The sequence below is a fragment of the Bos indicus x Bos taurus genome, chromosome 18, assembly GCF_003369695.1.
Source record: "Bos indicus x Bos taurus breed Angus x Brahman F1 hybrid chromosome 18, Bos_hybrid_MaternalHap_v2.0, whole genome shotgun sequence".
Taxonomy (NCBI): Eukaryota; Metazoa; Chordata; class Mammalia; order Artiodactyla; family Bovidae; genus Bos; species Bos indicus x Bos taurus.
In genome coordinates, this window is record NC_040093.1 from 22036010 (window position 1) to 22049183 (window position 13174).

The 13174-nt window shown below is 60.4% G+C and overlaps 1 protein-coding gene across 2 annotated transcripts in view; it reads left to right on the plus strand.

Moving 5' to 3' along the window:
- The window catches only part of PEPD (peptidase D), a 119150-nt gene extending 108311 nt beyond the window's left edge, over positions 1-10839 (plus strand). For both annotated transcript variants that reach the window (XM_027515985.1, XM_027515986.1), the window contains 3 exons: positions 6332-6516; positions 9685-9876; positions 10313-10839. In XM_027515985.1, coding sequence (XP_027371786.1) covers positions 6332-6516; positions 9685-9876; positions 10313-10450 — 515 coding nt within the window. In that variant the 3' untranslated portion in view covers positions 10451-10839. The remainder of the gene's footprint in view (positions 1-6331; positions 6517-9684; positions 9877-10312) is intronic.
- The last annotated feature ends 2335 nt before the right edge of the window (positions 10840-13174 follow it).

Below are 13174 nucleotides of genomic sequence, written 5' to 3' on the forward strand. Positions count from 1 at the left end.
CTGTTACCTGTAAAACTCCACCTGTGTGGAGCCATCACCCCGAGTAAGGGGCACCATCTCCTCCTCCCCTGATATCCTTGCATTACCCCAGGGAGAGAAGGAGTAGAAGGTTCTGTTCAGCTTTGAACATTGGTTGTTTAAGTTATAAGCGTTTTACTTGCTGCAAAAGGTTTGGGCTGGTGAGAGTGCATGGAGGTGCACGGCCCCAAGACCCTGGTGCGCCCACAGCCCATGGCAGATCCCTCCAGGAGCATAAAGGGACCTGCATGGACCCGAGCCTGGCTCCAGGCTGTGCTACAGAGGGTGGAAGGCTGCTGCTACACTCCACACTGGAGACTGGGGCAGGCAGTGAGGCTGAGGCATGGCAGTGGTTGTGGGCAAGGTTGGCGGGATGTTGAGCAGGTCGGGATTTGGAAGGACAGTGTCTCTCCTGGGGCTCTTTGCTTACCTAGGAGCTCCAGGCTTCACACTCCTGGCCCTGCTTAGACCCATCCTTGTGCTGGGACAGGGCGGGGGAGACACCACCCACCCACAGGCAAACCTGCTGGGTCCTGGGCAGGATCTATGTGGCACCTCCCCAGCTGGTGTCCTGGCCGACTCAGTCGACCAACAAAGCCACCCCACTTCTGCTCAGAAAGTGGCCAAGTCCACAGGCCAATCCCCAGGGCCTGTGGGGATTGCACTGAAAAGGGTCTGGTGCATGGTCCCAGCACCAGGGTCCTATGGGACTGCCTGGCCATGTGACTTTGGGGGCGGTTACAAGGCTTCAGGCCCCGCCAGGCCAGACTCAGCCGAGATGGTCCCTGGGGACTGTGAGGCAGGCCTCCCCCGGCACACAGCGGGGCACAGGCCTGGCCTGCACTGGGGGCCTCGAGGTTCCTGTGGCGGGGGGGATGGAGCAGAGCCCCCAGCGAGCCCCCCACCCCACAGTTCAAGACTGTGACACACTGTTCCCTGGGGGGCATGCCAGGAAGGCCTGGCAGGCCAGGGGTCCTGTGCTCACAGAGCTGCCCTCAGAGTGGGGTAGGTCACCTCCCCATAGTAGCACAAAGGCCGTGGCCAGGTCAGCCCCGTGCCCGGTCCTAGCGGAAATGCCCCTGGTTTGTGGGCTTGGCTCCTGGGCCAAGACAAACACCCTCAGAGACTGTGTGACTGCTTCCTGCGCCTTCCAGGGACGAGTGAATGGAGACAGCCAGGGTCACAGCAAGATGCCCAGAGGAGAGGCAGGGGCCAGTGCTTAGGCACACAGGGGTCCCAGGGTACAGCTCCGGGACTGAGGGAGGCAGGCCAGGGGTCAGCGGCGGTGGGGGGAGTGTCCCACCCTGCCACTCAGACGCAGCCTGGGAAGGAGGGCTGAGCTCGCTCAGAGGCTGCACGAGAGAGCAGCAGAGCCAGCCAGGCAGTGGTGGCACCTGGGGGAAACACCACCCTCACCAGCCCCGTGGTGAGGTGGGGGGTGGATGCAGCGGCCACGTGCCGGCTTCTGGCCCATGCAAGCAAATCTCTCCAAAGCTTCCACATCAGGGCAGGCGCCCATCCTGGGCCGGCCACCTGTTCCACGGGCTCCCATGGGCTTGCTGATGGGACACCCAGCCCCCATGAGAGGAGGAGGTGCTGTGGGCACGGCGGGGACCAGAGCCAGTGTCTGAGCTGGCCGCCGGACAGGGCAAGGCTGTTCATTCTGCAGACTCTGGTCAGGGTCCCTTTGCCAGCTTTGCCTCCCTCCCTGGTGGGGGCAGGGGCTGCAGTGTCTGGACTCCCCTGAGGCCTCGCCTTAGAGATGGTGCAGGACACAGAGGCCCAGCAGGCAGAGATGGTGGGACAGCATGCCGTGCAGACCAGGGGCGCCCTAGGGCAGAAACCAGCACAGCCAGGACTGTGCTTGGTGAAGGCCCTGTGTCCCCCTCTGGCCTGAGAGAGGCCCCTCTGCTGGCCAAAGGGCAGTGGGTGAGTTCCCGCCCTCCCTGGCCTCTCTGCCAGGGTTTGGGGTGGGGGACCACACGGGGACCGCGTGGGGCGGTCATGCTTAACTCAGCATCGTGGCGCCGGCTGCCCAGGCGCGTGCTGCCCCTGCCCTTCTGCAGGGTGAGTGGGTCCCACGAGGTCTTGGCAGCAGGCAGGGCTGTGTGGCGGGGTGGGCTGGAAGCCCTCCGCCCCGCGCCAGTGTGGCCTGCCAGATGCTTCCCTGCAGCCCACGGGGCCTGCCCTGGGACCCCGGCCCTGAGCCTTCCCTCCTGCACCCCCAGGGCCTGGCGCGCGGTCATCCCCCGAGGGCCATTGTCTTCGGATGAAGTGAGCTCTTTGTCTGGATGGGCTGTGAGGATGTAGCTCAAGGGGCTCTCCGCTGCCTTCCCGGCTCGGCTCCGGGCCTCAGAGCCCCCAGGGCTGTCACACTCTGGGCAGGAGGCCTCAAAGCCATGATGGATGCTGCTGAGGCTCCCAGGAGCCAGGCCAGGCAGCACGCCCAGCAGGCTCCCGGCCCATCAGGGGAAGGTGTGGTCCGATGGGGCCAGGTGGGCACAAAGACCAGTCGGTGACTTGAGGCTGCTTGGGATACGTAGTGGGGCCTAGGCACCAGGACTCAGGTCCCTCTGACCCAAAAGGCAGGTGGTACAATGCAAAATGCAGATGCTGCCTTGCTACCCTGGGCCTGAGTGCACAGAGGAGTGGGGTTGGGGGCACACGTGAATCCTGGGTCCATCAAGTCATAGCACTGGCTGCGAGAGAGCCACAGGGAGGCTGGGGCTCCTGGTCAGGCCATGTGGTTGTCAGACTTGGAGCAGGGCATTGGCCCCGCCTTCTCAGGTTTCAGAGACCATTCCGTGCCTAGCTCGGGCAGCAGAGGAAGAGGCAATCGGGGAGGGCTTCCTGGAGAAAGCCTCGACACAGAGGTCCACGGGAGGCAGGGGAGTGAGACTGGGAAGATGAGGTGTCCCAGCCGAGAGAACGGCAGGTGGAAGGCACAGGGGCACCTCAGGAGTGGGTGGGGGTGAAGCTGGAGAGGGAAGCCAGGCCAAGGAGCTTGGGGCTCAGTTCTCGGGGCGGGAACTGGCCTGGTCTGACCCATGCTCCAAAGAGATGGCCTGGTGTCCCAGCCGTGTACAGGAGGCAGCGGGGGTGAGGAGTGGGGAGGAGACCGGCAGGGGTCCAGGAGAGGTGGGGGCCCATGGAGGCATCGGGGTCAGGAGAGGTTTTGGGAAGAGAGGATGAGATTCGGTGCTTGCTGGTGGTGGGAGGGCAGGCAGGGCAGATGACCCGGTCTCTGCAGTGTGATCCCTGTGCAGTATCCCTAGTGTGAGTAGGCTCGGGGGAACCCCAATCCTCCTGGCCAGGCCTGTGGGCTCAGAGGTGCCCACGGGCTGCAGAGGCCAAGGAGCTGGGGCGTTGGGGCCTTAGGCGGGCAGGGAGACCCTCTGGCCTATGCCCACCCCTGCAGCCTAGCCCAAGGACAGTAACCTCCACTCATTTCAGGGGCCCCTGCCCTGGCCGTGGGTGTCGTAACCACCATCCGGGCCAGACACTGGGGCCAAGTTGCTGGAGGTTTAATCACTGTCACAACCCTAACCACACACAGGCAGAAACTCCCACTCCCGGCCAAGAGAGCCGTGTGCACGGCCTTCCCCAAGGGCGCGCAGGCGAGGAAGACTAGAGGCGCCGCGGGGACCGCCGGGGCCTGCACGTCCGGCCCCCACGAGGGGCCGCGAGGACAGGAGGGGAGCCGAGCTGCCAGCGCAGAGCTTGATTTATACCTGATTCCCCCCGCTGCCTGGGCCCAGCCGAGACCGCAGCCCCGCGCTGTGGAAGGTAGCCAGGTTTGAAGTCAGCCTGCTTCCCGGGCCTCTCACTTGGCGACCCGAAAAGGCCCTGCCCAAGAGAGATGGAGCCGCCCTGGGGCATCGGCCCTTCCCGGGTCCCGGGGGCCAGGCCGAGTGATGGGAGCGGAGTTCGCAGGGTTACTTGGGGGCTTACTCTTAGGCCCTGGGCAGGGGCGGGCCTTAGGAAAGAGCGTGCTGCACGCCCACCCCTGGACCAGCACCCGCTCTGCCAGGCTGTGGTGTGCCCTGGAGAGGCAGCCGCCCTCCTGGTGGAGAGACCCTAGAAGCAAGTGAGCATACTGTGCCCGGAACAAGGTGCAGATTGGCTGGGACAGCAGAGTGATTGTGATGGGGGAGGTCACTCCAGGAGGGGCTGATGTGTACGCTGAGACCTCGAGCAGGAGGGTCACAGGCCAGCCGGCTCTGGAAAGGGTCTGCCGTGCAAGGACCTCAGTGTGCTTCTAAAGCAGGGGTCCCTGGCCCGAGGAGGGCAAGGTGGGTGAGTCGATCTTAGGAAAAGAGCGGTGGCCGAGGCTGGGAAGGCTTGGCTTCTGCCCTAGGGACGCAATGATCATAAAGGGTCGAACCTACGGTCTGACTGGCCACAAGTGATGGGTGAATAGTGGCAGTTTTGGGAGCTTAGTGAGCCGGTCCCGAGTAGATGCCAGAGCCTCTACAGCCAGCTTCTGCAGCCAGTGTCGTGGCTTTTTGACAAAGGAAGCGTCTGAGGCTCCCGGAGGTGAAGGCCTGCCTAGGCCACACAGCATGTGAGCGGCCTAGCTGGGACCTGGTTATCCAGGTCTCTATTTCAGGATGCCAAACCATCAGAGAAAAGCTCCCCAACGCTGGCTCCACCCCAAGGAGTGCAGACCCAGCCACCCATGGCGACGTGGTCGTAACCTGGTCTGGACTCCAGACCTCAGGATGCCACACCCACTTCATGGGCCGGGGCAGATAGAACAGGGCTGGACTCTAAGGAGGCTGTGTATCTGGACAAGACTGGGCTTCCTCCACCCTTGGCCTCCCTGTGTCTTGTGCCGGGGACTAGCCACTGCCTGGTGATCGGGGTGCAGCACCACCAGCTCAGACCCTGGGTCCTGGGGGTTCAGGAGGTTGGATCAGCCCCAGGCCTCTAGCCAGCTCGAGACCCCAAACATGGGCCCACCGTCTCTGGCAGGATAGGGGGACACCTGGGGGACTGGTGCCCAGCAAGTGTCTGAAAAGGGAGGGCCTGTGTCTCATCTCCCTCTACCCCTTGGGCCCATCATCTGCTCCCTGTCAGCCCCAGAGGCTCAGATCCTGGTGGCCAACCCCTCACCAGTGCAGTCCAGCAAGGCCCCTTGGGGTGTGGAATCCTAGTGCTCCCCTCTTGGAGCCGAGATCATCGGGCCATGGCTGAGCAGCCCCTTGGGAGCCAGGGTAACGCCCCACATGGAGGGGCCACAGGGCCCAGCCCTGGCCACCCTCTCTGGGTGCAGGTCCCACCCTGTCCTCCTGGCCTTGTTCGTCCCAGGGCCGCTGGCCTTGGCTGGCACATGGCCTGCCCCCAGCTCCACCCTCGTAAGGTGGGGCAGGGAGCATTGCCAGCCTAGGTTCTTGTGCTCAGTTTGAGCACCCGGTGCCGTTGCTCTGTGGAGGCCCAGTGGGCAAGGCGGCCGCGCCCCAGTGACAGCGAGGCTCCTGGAGGCTGCTTCCCGAGGGCCTGAGGCTCCAGCCCTTCAGGGCCTCCCTGGGGGCCAGGCGGCTCCGAAGAGCCTGCAGTCCTCAGAACTCGGTGCCTGGGGACGCTCTCCATGGTGACCTTTGCCCCAGAAACATGGGGCCGGGATGAGTTTGATTAGAGCCCAGAGTTTGGACATCTGGGCAACCACAGAGATGCTCACCTGGTGCTGGTAGCCACAGGGCCACAGACCCCTGCCGGTTTGCCGGTGAGGCTGTGGCAGCTGCACCTTCACCCCAGAAACCTTTGCTCCCCACAGCAGCTCCAAGGATGATTCAGCCCCCCATGTGGGGGTGTGCAAGGACGCCCCTCCCCCACCCCCACCCGAGCCTCCGTCTGGGGCTCACCGAGGCTGCCCCGCATCAGCTCTTGGGGGCACGTGCTTTTCTCCTCCTGATGCCAAAGATTTTACTGGGCTCCCAGGGACGGCGGAGCCTGGTGGGCTGCTGTCTCTGGGGTCGCACAGAGTCGGACACGACTGAAGCGACTTAGCAGCAGCAGCAGCCTGGCCCTGGGAGCAGACACCACGGGAGCTGGGCCCCTGCGGGTGACCGTGGGTGAGAGGAGCCTAGCCCCTAGGGCACAGTGGAGAGAGAGGAGGGGTCTCAAGTCCAGAGCTGTGCTAAGAGAGCCCTGCCGGGGGGCAGCCTGGGCCACATCGGTCTTGCCCCTCGCCTCAGGCTCCCTGGCCTCAGCCAGTGCAAGGGCTCCCTGTGTCCCCCGCAACCTTGCCCTGGGAAGCTCTGGCCAAGCTGCCAGAGGCCACAGCTTATTGCAGCCTCCTTCTGAGCCCCAGGTGTCTGGTGGCCCGACATGCACCGCCTGGCCGACCGCATCCACTTGGAGGAGCTGACCCGCATCGGCCTCCTGACCGGCAGCGTGGACGCCATGGTCCAGGTCCACCTGGGAGCCGTGTTCATGCCTCACGGGCTCGGCCACCTGCTGGGCCTCGACGTGCACGACGTGGGAGGCTACCCTGAGGTCAGTGTGGGCGCGTCGGCCCCAGCGGCCTGCCTGTGGGCTGAAGCTGGGCCTGGCCCTCCCAGGGTGGGGTGGGGCTCCGGGACATTGCCGCAGTGTAGGGGGACAGGCAGGATGAGAAGGACTGGGCTCTTGGCAAGGCCTGCTGCCCCTCCTCCCCCTTCACTCAGGGGTTGATCCTGACCCAGGTCACTGCCCCGATCCCCCCCACACCCAAGGGCCCTGGTCCTTACATGAGGGCGTCTCCCCTGGTGGCCACCTCCACAGAACCTGGCGGGCAATGGGTGTGCTCTGCACAGGGCCTGGGGCCGCACGCTGGGGGCAGCACCTGCCTTGAAAGTGTGCAGTGCACGGGGTCCCCAGAGGGCCATGGGAGCCCCGAAGCTGGGTCTCAGTGATGGGCTGGCAGTGCACCCGTCATGTCCTGCCTCTGGCTTCATTCATCAGGTGTGATGAGGCTCCTCAGGCTGGTGGCCAGTCCATCCTGAGACGAGCTGAGCCCAGCGCCCCTTGCAAGTCCTGCCCCACCCTCTCCTGGTACAGCTTCTGTCCCCCTAGATGCCTGGGCCAACAGGGCCCCCATGGCCTCCTCGTCTCCAGGAGGCATGCTCGGCGGGACAGGGAGGCTTGTGTGGGCATCTCCAGGCCAGGCTTTCCCCTCCCCCTCCTACTGACCAAGCCTCGAAAGGACCACCCAGACAAAGCTTGAGGCTTCAGGAGGCTCTGCTGGGCAGGTGGCTGCAGCCTCCACAGGCCTCTGGGTGGGGGTGAGCTGGCCCTGCTGTCTGGCCGGGTGCCTGAAGCACAGTGGGGTGGATTATGCAATCGGTGCACGCCCTGGGGCCCACCAGCCAGTTAGCCAAGATGGCTTGGCCCCTTAGCTGCAGGGTATTTTGAAAGCTCTAAGAACGATTTTTTGGGGGGGAGAAATTGCTCAAGAGAAGCATTATTATTCAATTATTTTTTCCTCAAGTGTAAACAGTTAAATTTGGAGAAACAAAATCAGTTTTAATTTCCTAATTTCTGTCCATCACACTGTGCGCAGGGAGCCAAGAGCAGAGCCTTCCAGACATTGTTAACTAAGGTTCGTTATTCATTAGTCGCCAAAGCGCTTTTTTTCACCAGAGAAAATTGGCAGCAAACTGTTTTCATCTTTTCCAGTAAGCGGTCCTTTGTGCTCACGGAGTCTATTCTTCTGACAGATAAACATTGTGGAAAAAATATGGCTTTTCCTATAAAAGTCATTTGTTTTATTTCAGGCCTACAGACACATCTGGGTCTCCTCTGCCTGGAGCCCAGTGCAGTGGAGGCCCCGTCAAGCCCTGAGCCCAAGCGGAAGCCGGCGTGGACCCGGCGTGGGCAGGGTCCTCCCACTCCCAACAAGGCTGAAGTCCCCAGGCCTGAGGGGCTTGGCCTCTCCCCTTCATGGGGTCTTCTCCCAACTCAGCCCCGCCTCCATCCTCCCAGCCCTGATCTGGCTGTCCTTGGTGAGGCCTATAGGGCAGACTCCTGGGAGCAAGTGTTCTGCGATCCCTTCCATTCACCCCTCACCTCCAGTCTGACCAGTGGTCCTGAAATCTGGAGAGAAGGCCGTCTGTACAAGTTTGAGCAAACCCCTCACCCTTGGCGCAGTTCCACAGCCACCAAGGAGATCAGGGAGGTGAGACCTCGTCAGCTCTCTGCCTCCTCCAGGCCCCTGACTTTGACAGCCTTGGAAAGAAAGGGTTGGCTCTTGGGGGCAGCATGAAGGGAAGGGAGGAGAGGGGCTGCCCAGGGGGCAGACGCAGGCTTCAGATAGCAGGAGATAGGCGCCTGCTACCCAACCCCCAGCGCCTCTCGCCTGAGCACAGGGATCCTCATCCCAGACTGTGCCCTCCTGCGCCCCCTGCCCTCCTGCCCAGACCCTCCAGGCACATAGTACTGTGGGGTCAGGTACTGCACCAGACGGGCGACTGTGCCCAGGGGTCACAGGGCCTTGGTGTCCCCTCATCACCTCCATCCCAGCCTGGCTCACACCTGGTCAGGGTGGCCGTGCACACAGTGCCCCGCTGTCCCCGCCCTCGTGGAATCACGGTCACAGCCTTCCCTGCTGTGCCCAGCCATGGATGGAGGCTGAGCCAGCCCGTTTCTGGTTACCTTACATGAACCACTAATTGAAGTCTGATGTTCTTGGCCCCCAAACAGTCAGAAATGACAGTTCCATCTCCAGCAGCTGGGCTTCCAGCGTAGAGCCACGAGCGGGGCAGGGCAAGCTCAGAGGCCGACCAGAAATCATGCCTACTGCCCGCTTGCTTCCAGGACTTGGGGAAGGCAGGGAGATTTCTGCAAGTGTCCTAGCTGCCACCTGCCCCGTTGGCCACGCCCCTGTGAGCGCTGGGGGAGAGCTGAGAGCCAGTCCCACGGCCCAGCGGAGGCCCAGCACATGGGCGTGGTGTGGAGCTGCCCCGTGTGCTCCTCGCGGCCCACACCCCCAGGCCATGCACACGGGCTGAGTGCATCTGTGCACACACGAGCCAGGGCCGGTGTCCTGCTGACAGCACCTGTCCCTCTTCCTGGAAAGCCACGCGGAAAACCTGGGCCTCGGCTTGTAGGGAGCCAGGCCCAGCACTTCAGGGCTGGTTTCCACTCTGCCTGGAAACCAGCTGCCTGGAAGAAAGCTGCAGCCTGGGAGGCCCTGCAGCCTCCTAAGAGCTTTTTTGGCTTCACAGGTTTGGCTTCAACTGCTCCCCTGGCGGGGAGAGGGCCTGGGTGGGGCAGCCGGACCCTCAGCCAGCCCCCTGGGTCAGCAGGGGCAGCATGCCTTGGGTGTGTGCACAAGTGTCCGTGGGGCACAGTTCTAGGGGTGACAAGGAGCAGGAACACAAGAAATCTGGGGGAGCGTGCAGAGAGCAGAGGGCTTTATCTGAAGGACCGTGGACGGCCCAGCAAGTCCGAGTCTGGGCTGGAGACCCCCAAGGTCACAGAGCCTCCTGTGGCTCCAGGGGGACCCAAGGGGCCAGAGCCAGGCCCCACGTGTAGATGCCTGCACGGACAGGGGCGGGTGTCCTGCACGCTCGCCCGTTTCCATCTGTCTCCCGCTGAGGTGGTGGCCCTGGCCTGGGGCTGCACCCTCCTGGGTCCCCGCTCACTGCCCTCTCCCCTCCCGCCGCCCCCCACCCACCTACCCAGGGCGTGGATCGGATTGATGAGCCCGGCCTGCAGCGCCTGCGCACGGCCCGGCACCTGGAGCCGCGCATGGTGCTCACCGTGGAGCCGGGCATCTACTTCATCGACCACCTCCTGGACGAGGCCCTGGCCGACCCGCCCCGCTCCTGCTTCTTTAACCGCGAGGTCCTGCAGCGCTTCCGTGCTTTTGGTGGGGTGAGTGCTGATTGCTCCCAGAACGCCCCCTTCCCTTCCCCCGACACCTGTCACCTCTTTGTCCTCCAGGACAGGAGGCACAATCTTGACTCTCCTCACTTGAGAGACACCTGGCCCACCCTTTCTCATGGTCTGTCACCGGCCCTCAACACAAGTGACCCAGATTCCTACAAAACCCCTGCCCGCTCCAGGGACTGCCACCCATCTAGCAGGGGGCAAGCCAGGGTAGGCGGGTGGAGGAGCATATGTCCTGTGGGAGGCGCCTTCTGCCCAGCAGCTGCCCACAGCGGCCTTGAGGCCAGTGCCCCATCCTGGGCCATGCTGCCCACTCCACAGAAAGGGCTCTTCCCACTCAGCCTGGAGCTGTCGGGCGTGATGCTCAAACCAAGCGCGCCAGAGCAGCTCAGAGATAAGGAGTGTCCATCCTTCTGACCAGGTCCGGATTGAGGAGGACGTTGTGGTGACTGACACTGGCATGGAGCTGCTGACCTGCGTGCCCCGCACGGTGGAGGAGGTAGAAGCGTGCATGGCGGGCCAGGACAAGGCCTTTGCTCCCTTCTCTGGCCCCAAGTAGAGCCACGGGTGTGCCCCGGGGTAGGGGGCTGGGCCCCAGCCTGGCAAGTTGCCTCGTGAAGGGAGGCCTGCTGATCAGCCCCAGCGGTGCTCAGAAATCACACGTGACATCATCAACCTTTGATCATACCCAATATGCTGTTTCCCTGGAGAAACTTTCTTACTACTCTTCTGTGGGATCACACCCTTCATCTAAATGTCTTTACTTTGCTTGAATGTCAGTGGCTTTTTGAATGCTAATTTTTAATTATCGCATTATTTTCAATAATCCGGTTCTCTTTACTAGCAACTAAATGTGTATTTTGCTGTCATTTGTATTCTGCTCAGGATGTTTTCTCTCAAAATCAATACACAGAATGGAATTTGCAATAAAAGATTTCCTAAAATGGACCTTTGTGCCCATACCCGCCCCCCCCATTCTTTTTTCCCTTTGCAGATGAATACACGCTTAGACCTGGGAAGTGACCCTGCAGAGCCCTCTGGGGGCCCGAATGTGTAGATGGGGTTGTCTTGCCTCTGCACAGGTGCAAAGGAGGACCGTAGCGTAAGAAGCCTTTTTGATATGGGTGGCATAGTGGTAAAGAATCCACCTGCCAATGCAGGGGACGCAGATGCGGGTCCAACCCCGGGGTTGGGAAGATCCTCCAGAGAAGGGAACGGCAACCCACTCTGGTATTCTTGCTGGAAAATCCCATGGACAGAGGAGCCCGGTGGAATACAGCCCATGGGGTCACAGTCGTGACTGAACACGCACACATGCACTGCCTCAAAGCTGGATTCCCGAAGTGGCCAGAACTGTGTAGCACTTAAAGCACAGTTACCTGAGAACCTGAGACTTGTAGACTCCTTGTCCTTGGTCTCCTTTTCATGTGAGGTATGCTAGTAAAGCCAGCATCTGTTTGAGACACTACCGTGTCAGGCAGCACCATGGCAAAGGTGAGCTCTCTCGTTCCTTCCACGTTTGCCGAGTCCATTTGTCTCCCATGAGTGGAAGCCCACTGGCTGAGCTCCACTTTGAGGCACTGGAGCCACCCGGGCCATCTGGCTCAGTCCCTGCCAGTGGCCAGACACCTGGCCTTCCTCTGCTTGCCCAGCCTTCCCACGGTCCCCCAGACCCACCCCCACTCTGCAGCCAGCTTCTAGAATCCTGCACACCATCCCAGGCTTGTCTCTGCACATCTGGGAGTTTCTGAGCCAAGATGAAGGGCAGGTGAGAAGGACAGATGTCACAGATGAAACCTTGACAGGATGGGGGAAACCATAGCCCAAGCCAGAGACTGTTTTTAAGTTATTGAAGAGAGGAGTACAAACTGATTCCTTCTATGCCAATAATAAGAAAGTGCTTGTGATGTGGCCTCATTAAAATAAAGCAGTATTCGTTTCAAATCACTATTTTTATAAGTTATAAGATTTGTAACATCCAGTTTTTAAGGTTTCCTGCTGACAAGCAGATTATGATTATTCATGATATTGAGCATTTTGAGTAATGGCTGTCTTTCTGAGGGTCAGTTTGAGTTTGCCAAATCGTTCTCACCCCCAGCTGTACCTGCAAGCCACATTCTAAGCACAGGGTTTCAAGTTCCCCCCACCCCCAGGATAAAACCAGTTAAAATTAGGTTGGAACTCTTAAGTGGACATTTTAGTTGTGTTAACTGAAAAATACATCTTTCTCCTTCCTCCCCTTTAGATGTTTTAATACCAAACCTGCCCATTTCACATAACGTTTGCTCTGATTATCAAGCAAGTCAATAAAAAAGTTCAAGGAGAAATCTCAGTAACTAACTGCTCTTCGTCCCAGAGGGACAATGGGGACAGAAATGGACCTTGGACCCAGGTGGGCGAGTCAAAGGGCATTCTTTGCAGTAGGACTCAGGAACACAGTAGTCACCTACTTCGCCCCACGTTTCAGAGGCTGCGTTCAAGTCCTAAGTCTCCAGGTTTTGCAGAAATTTGTACAGCTTCAGAAATTCATTAGAGACTGTTCCACAAAGCCATACAGTGCCAAAAAGCCTTTCCAAAATCCAGGAAAAGTCTAGGTATTCATTCAAGAAATGAGTTATCTCCTATACACCAATGTTGGCATAAAAACAAGACCTCAGCTCTCAGAGCCTGGAGTCTCAGAGACTTCTCCTTAAACATGCACAAACAGATTGTCTCAAATGCTGAAAAGTGCCAAGAAGGAAAGTAGAACAAGACTGACTTTGCCTAGAAAGCCAGGGGCCTCAGATAGAAGAAGGGTAGGAAGTGAGAAGTAAGAGGGATGAAGCCACTGCAGAGCTGTGCTAAGGCGGCCGGCCCTGGGGTAGAGTGCTGAGAAAAGCCCTGTCGTCAAAGCAAAGTGATGCGATGATGCAGGAGAGTTGGGGCAGGGTGGTGGTAAAGGCAGCAGGAGCAGACCCACATCCCAGGGAGGCTGGGTTTCACCGAGTGTACTGGGGAACCACGAAGATCTGGAAAGTGTGGAAGATTCCGGGGAGACCAAAGCCAGGCCAGAGAGGGTGATGTCTCCTGCAGAAGGTGGGGCAGGGGAGGTGAGGCCGGGGAAGTCCGGAGACTCAGGAGGCAGAGCTGAAAGGTGGCGATGTACAAAGGCATCTGGTCCAATAGCTGCTTCCCAGGAAGCAAGTCTTGGGTAAATGGGCTGCCAACAAGTGTGATGTGTGACGCCTAACAACTCCATTCTCTTCCAAGCCCTGTTCTCTGGACACCCCTGCATACCCTTCAA